This window comes from Limulus polyphemus, unplaced genomic scaffold (genome assembly GCF_000517525.1).
Source record: "Limulus polyphemus unplaced genomic scaffold, Limulus_polyphemus-2.1.2 Scaffold3082, whole genome shotgun sequence".
Taxonomy (NCBI): domain Eukaryota; kingdom Metazoa; phylum Arthropoda; class Merostomata; order Xiphosura; family Limulidae; genus Limulus; species Limulus polyphemus.
This window is the reverse complement of record NW_013668692.1, coordinates 116,430-123,529: the sequence shown is the minus strand read 5'-3', so window position 1 is coordinate 123,529 and position 7,100 is coordinate 116,430. Positions and strand designations below refer to the sequence as shown.

Here is a 7,100-nt window from a genome sequence, read left to right as displayed (position 1 = left end):
TGATAAGAGATCCACTGAAGTCAGCTTTGTACCAGGAGACAAGTTGTCTTCTCCATGGGAAGGCTCATATGACATAGTGGATCGTCTCTCAGACGTGACTTTCCGGATAAAATGTGGTCGGCGAGGTAAGCCAAAAGTGGTGCATGCCAACAGGCTTTGGCGTTATCACGGTCTAGGACATTTCAGTTGGGACAAAGTGGACAACAGAACAAATTATGCTGCTGAAGACGTGCCACCTGAAGAAGCCACCATCAGAGAAGAAACTTTACTCAGTTTTGAGAAGGGAAACGGTGAAGCTCTTGATGAACTTACTACCACTGATGTGACTATTATCGACGATAGGACATTTCCTGATGAAGCAAATGAACCCCACTTGAAGCAGAAGCCATCGAGATGGAGACCAGTACGGAAGAAGATACGTCCAGTAAAATTAAGATACTTTGTTGAATTTTGATTTTGTGTTTGTAAATTATGCACATTTAATTAAGTTATTGTTAATTGTTTATTGGTTTAATGTAAGTGGCTATTGTTCGGGACGAACAATACTAAGGAAGGGGCAGTGTTACGACAGCGGGGGTCACGTGACGATAGTAACACGTCATGAACTTCTAGAAGGATCCTGTTCCGTCCTGAAGTTTTGGAAGACTACTAGATATGCGGTAGTCTTGTATATATAAGACCGGCCAAGAAGCGACACCAACAATGTAATGAGTAATTGACGGTTGAGTCGAGCACGTGAGACGTTCGTTGTGAATTATAGCGTTTGTTATAGCGCTACTGTGGAAATTAAGTGTATCGCAAAGTTGTATTCAGAAAGAATAAACCAGTTTTATTTAAGAAAGGACTTGTATCGCTAAAGTTTCTTCGGAAAGAATTTTCACGGAAAATTAACTAACGACCGGAGGCGTATCAATATGATTGTAGTTTTTTCTTTCTTTTTTCAATCTCCTGCTTATTCTTGCACATGCCTGGAAGGTAATACAGAACTGTTCTGTGTTGGTGGTGGCTTAATTTGGCGAAAACATAGAAGTTAAACATATTTTCAAATATTCTTAACTCAGTATTTTAGCCGTGTTTATCCTGTGGTTTTGACTATTTCCTGATCTTATGTAATTTTATTTGCAGTGTAAATAAGTAAGCATTTGCAAGATTTGGTGTTAACGGTAAAGGGAAGAATTTCTCGTGCTAACATTAATAAGAAAAACTTTAATTTTTAAACCTTGTTTTCATATGATGAGTATGAAATTTGAATGAAAATAAAGGCTTTTTGACGTTTTTCATTTCTACAATTACAAATTAATCATACTTTAAAAATTATAGGCGTAGTCACTTCCAATAAGTCATTTTTAATTATATAAATTGTTATTGTAATGTAACTGGTTAACTTGGCAATTTCTATTTATTAGACAACGCTATAATCGTAGTTTGGAAGCTTAGAAAGGCTAAATTATACTCAAAATAAGTTATATTTACAGAACTTGTTTTTCAAGGGTTAAAAATAAATAACTTAAACAAGTAGGTTCAATATATTATAAACTTGGTTTTTATTATTTTGATGTTAGTGTTACTGTCACTTCTATTACTAGTGTTACGAGCGAAATGGAGGTCAGAGCTGTAGTTAAAATGAAAGATTACGATATAATCATAATGGGAATTGCTAAAATGTGGGTAGATTTCGAAAACATAGATAATAGGAATTATTTTAAAATGTCGGGATTATAAGTTGCCTAACAGTAACAGTGATACTGAGTGATAGTGATAAACTCATAAAGTTAAAAAGAAGTGGGTGGGGTAACTTTTTAATAAGGGATAAACTACAGCCAGTCTTGGTTGAAGACAAATATAGTACTAGCAGTGAACAGGTTGTTTCTATATGGGTTACAATTTTTATAGGCTTCCTAATTAGATGGAAGAGGTTAATGAGAATTTGTATGATCAGATCAGGGTTACTGCTAATAACAATCCTCGTGTAATAATAATTGGAGACTTTAAATTTAGACAAATGATTGTGTGGTGTCAAATAGTGAGGGAGAGAGATTTCTTGAAGTGAGTCAGGGGATGCTGTTTTCAATTTAATGTTAACCACTAATGAAGATATGGTTAAAAGAGTTGAAGTAAGGGAATATTTGGGGAAGAATGATAATTGTATAATTAGATTTGTTGTTTTGCTACCTGTGAGATATGAAAAGAAATGCATCTTTTGTTCTTTAGAAAGCAAATTTTGAGGCCATACAACCAGATTTATCATTAATGAATTGGAACTGATTTAAAAGGTAGTTTGTGATAGATATGAGAACATTTTAAAACTAAACAGTTTTAGTTCAAAATAGGCATGTTCCTACAAAAAAGGATAGTAGGAAAGTTCAAATTAACTGGCTTACTAAAGACATAAAGCAGGAAATGAGAGATAAATGCCTAAAATTTAAGCTAACAGATATGTTGGAAAATTTGTAAAACTAAAGGAAGGCTAGGGATTTCGTTAAATAATAAATTATGAAACCGAAAAGGGCTTATGAGAAACAGTTATGGCAGTGTTTTTATTAGAAACTGTGAAATAGCAACTTTTTTAAGTGTTCTCTTCTGTTTTTACAAAAGAATATATTAGCAATATTCCTACTCCTGAGGATTTTATGGGCAGTATTGTAATTGACTTGAATCATGTAGATATTAATGTATTGGATGTAAGTGGAATGATTAAGTGATTAAAATTTAAAGTACCAGGGCCAAATATGATTTTCTTCAGGGCTTTAATGGAGGCTAAAAAAGATCAGATATATGAGCCTCTTTCATTTTTGGTAGGCCAATGGATGGGCAGGTGCTTGAGGAGTGTTAAGTTGCTTTATATGATTGTTATTTTACATGAAGGTGATAGAAGCTGCTACTGAAAATGATAGGCCAATTAGTTTTACTTGTGTAGTAGAGAAAATTGTAGACAACATGATGAAAGAAGCTTTACAAAATCACTAAGTGAAATGTGATGCCATAAATAAAATACAACACATATTCACAAAAAGAAAATCCTGCCTTCCTAATCTTGATTTTGTTTTTCTACATACATTATTTGTTATCTGGACAAAGGAAATAATATAGACTTTGTGTTCTTAAGTTTTCAAAAAGCTTTTAATGTGGTGCCATATAAAATATTAGCTACAAATCACATTGGTATGGGTTAGGGAAAAATTAGTTAATTGCATTATCATAGGGTGGTTGGATGGGGTAAAGCAAAAAAAATGGAGGAATGTTTGCTGATGGTATTAAACTCTGGTATTTTTAGCTTTATTGAGGATGTTGAAGTATTAAAGAATGACATTGATTAGTTAGTAAGTACAAAGTACTGCATTTGTGTTATCATACTTTGGATAACATACTTAATATAGTTGTATGACTAAAGAAAAGGATCTTGGCATAGTGATGGACAAGTAATTCAAGCAGCAGAACTAATAGAATTTTAGGATCTACTTATAGACATTGATTACAAATTGTAATTCAAGTAAAAACATTTTTATGCAAATTATTAGTTAGGCTTAATGTGGAATACTGTGCACAGTTTTTAGTCTCCTTATCTAAGAAAGGATAATGACTTATTGAAAAGGGTTCAAAGTGCTAGGAAGAAAATCCAGGGATAGAATGGTTATCTTACAGGAATAGGTTAAAATCAGTTCTTTTTTCTTGAGAAATGAAAGATAAGAAGCTGATCTTACCAGAATTTACAAAATTATCTGGAGGCTTAATGGAATTAAGGCTTCTGATTTCTTTGTGCTGTATTAAGAAGACAAGATAACATTTAATACAGTTTTATTCTTCAAACAATGACTCTAAAATGTTGGCCTTCACTGATAGCAACACATTCCACAAGACAGTCACATTTTAGAAAAAAAGTGTATTAACTGGAGGCTGTTCTCTGTTTTTGAAATCTTAAACTTGTGTCCCCTTATTCTTGTATTGTAGGAATATAACTCAAAGAAATCAGTGGTCTTTATTGATGTCCTGTATAATCTTGTATACTTAAATTCTCTCTTTTAGCAAGAGAAAATAAAAGATCTTAATCTATTTCTATAAGATATCCATCTCCAAAGTCATTCTTGTATAACTATAAGGTGATGATATTTCATAAACCAAATCTGGAGACACTATTATAATAAGTTTTACCTGTACTTACCACAATTTCAGATGAAAGAAGAGCTGGAAAGGCTTACTGTATTAGTGCAAGTTGTGTTTTTCCCAGTTTGTCTGATGTAGATTTTTATCATTCAAAAAAAGAACAGAAAGATGTTTTATAATGTATCAAAGATCGTAACTATGATGACTGCACCAGTGTTGTCATTGCTATACCTAAACTAATAATAATAATAACAACTAGCTGAATGTTTACTTTTGTGTATTTCTGCTGCACACTTCATTATAAGTATAAGAAATGAAATGTAAGGATATTTCAGGGTTGTTCAATATTTTGGAAACGGGGGACAATTTTGGAGACGTTTTCCTGGGGACTTCCCAGTAATTGGGGAACATATGGTCACCCCATTCTAGTTGTCCTTCACTGAACCTTTACCAGAATGTCAGTATCCGTTGATATATAAGGAATATATACAGGATTTCAAATGAAACTTAACTAGTGATATATACAAAGATAATTAAATTTTTTTACTTGTAATAAATACTTCAATAAATACTTTTAAAGTTATATTTGCATTATTGTTAGCAAAAGGGAACTGCTTCAGTGATATATCCACCACTGTGCCAAGATTCCTTTCTTCAGTCATACTGTTGAGTTGGATCTCATGTATATTAAACATTTGATTCAAGTTATGATAACTCGGTAGTATTAACTTGCACTTACTATAATCAAAGGTTGTTTGTTAAGAATCTAATGTCATCAGCATATAATTATAATAATCTATGGTTTTCTCCCTTCCAACCACCCGACAGTCCTCTAAACTGTGCTGATGTGAGTTTTATAGTTAATTTGTTGTGTTACATCTTATCAAAAGTGTTTTGAAAATCTTAGTACACCAAGTCTACACTATCATACAGATATCAAGTAATGTCCTAAAGAAAATAAGAGAGAAATTAGTAAGACAAAGTTACCTTTTGTAAATTCATGTCAATTTTAGTTTATGATATTGTATTTTAATAAATCATTTTTAAAGCTTTTTTTTTCTTTTTTTATTCAGACCCATAATTTCCAGGGGAGCTTTTATTACTTCATATAAAAATTAGAGTTAACATAAGCAACTCTCCAATCCTTGGGCATCTTCTCACTGTCTATTGGCCCACTAAGTATGAAATGCCAACCAACCTCTTAGAAAAATAAAGCTTTCTTAGCTGAAAACTAATCCAATCCTGACAAACTTTATATTTGTATACCCTAGTCCTACCATTAAGTATAAAAAAAAAAGATGGTGCATTAACACTTTCAATTCCCTTTATTTCCATAATTTTAGGGTTGTGTGAAAGAATGATACCACACTTAAAATTTTTCATATAGAACCTTGATTTGTATTATCTTCGATTTGGTTTCCTTGTAATTGGATTTGAACTTTTTGGGACATATGTCCCAATGTCTATTCTCATTGCTTAACCCAACATAGGGGTTCATACATTTCTCGAAGGTCCTCAGACTGAGCCCTGAGGCATCACACCATTGACATGAATCCAGGTTCACTGAACTACATATGTAACAGCCCTCTGCTTTTTTTTTGTTCAGCCACTTTCCTATCCAAAGAGTCAACTTATACCCCAAATCTATAGAGATATTTTTTAATGCTATCTGAAAATCCAGATTCATGAAATTCATGCCCTTACTCTCATCTATGTAAGCAGTGACTTCTTCAGAGAATGTCAAAAGTTTAGTAATCCAAGATTTTTTGATAATAAAACCCATATTTAGACTATCTAAGAAAATACAAATCAATGTTCCATCTAATAACAATCACATACCATTAGTTACAGAATCAAGAAATAACTCTTAATCTGTCAATCCTTCCAGTGTTAAATGTAACAACATATCATTTCTAGTTATGCAATGATCACTTGTCCCCAAATATTCCCCTGTTTCAAGTCTTGCAACCATATCTTCATTAGTGGTTAACAGTAAATCTAAAATGGTATCCCACCCTGATTGGTTCTGTGACTACTTGGTATAGAACAGCTTCAAGAATCACTTCAACAAATCTTTCTCTCTATTCTTATTCTATCATAAAGTTCAGATTCACATGGCTCCCAATTTAAAAGAATTGTTCTAGAGATGTTGATTAAATTAAATTTTTGATGTGGGACAGAGTTGCTTTAGCTTTTTCATAAAATCTTTTCAGTAAGTAACGTTTCCACGTATATCTACTATAATTTCCAATGAAACCTACAGAAGAGAGAGTTGGTGTCTTTGCTGGTATGGTACGAGTTATTTCATGTCACCATTTTGATTCTCAAGATGTTTTTATGTCAGAGCATGAACCTCTTGCACTTTGTGCTGCTCAGGAAAAACTGTTAGTAGCCACTGTACAACATAGTGTAGAAGTTCGAGACCTAAATTTAAGAGGGCGATTATTACATGTCTTTCCAACCGTTGACCAAGTAAAGCAGTTAATTTATTGTGATGCAGGTAAGCTGTTTTTAAGCTTGTTCTTTACACTTTTGCACAATACATATAAGATATACAGTACTGCTTCCTTATAACACCATCAGTTATAACACTTTCTCAGATATAATGCTGTGGTGCCTTGGCTTTCAAACATTTTGTATCATCTGCTACTTAACTCATTGCTACATGGCTTCAGAGGCTAAAGTCATTACATTCTGTCACAAAAAGCAGGAAGTTCTGAGTGCAAAGCCTAGAGATGTGAATATCAAGTTCAGATGTGAACTTCATGTTGGGAATTAAGAAACAAATTTGGAAATGTGACTTGATTGTCGAAGTAGCAAGAAAGTGTCATTGATGTAGCATTTGTAAAGGACAGGTATAAAGTCACATGGGCAGTTTTCTAGCCACTTGCATGGTATCATAGAAAAGTATTAGCTATCATTGAACCCAGCAGTGATTCCATCTATCTGATCATAAATGACATCATTAAAGAGGAAATGTTTAACTTTGTGGAGAGGGC

General features: G+C 33.0%; 1 protein-coding gene across 4 annotated transcripts in view; it reads left to right on the top strand.

Moving 5' to 3' along the window:
- The first annotated feature begins 1,025 nt into the window (after window positions 1-1,025).
- Window positions 1,026-7,100, top strand: part of LOC106468621 (Hermansky-Pudlak syndrome 3 protein-like) — a 112,356-nt gene continuing 106,281 nt past the window's right edge. The window contains exons 1-2 of one of the 4 annotated variants that reach the window (XM_022396968.1): window positions 1,026-1,109; window positions 6,315-6,601. In XM_022396968.1, the coding sequence (XP_022252676.1) occupies window positions 6,352-6,601 (250 nt within the window). In that variant the 5' untranslated portion in view covers window positions 1,026-1,109; window positions 6,315-6,351. Of the gene's footprint in view, window positions 1,135-1,376; window positions 1,516-1,594; window positions 1,665-6,314; window positions 6,602-7,100 lie in introns of those variants that run through there. The other 3 variants (XM_022396966.1, XM_022396967.1, XM_013929051.2) reach the window with 3 other exon arrangements.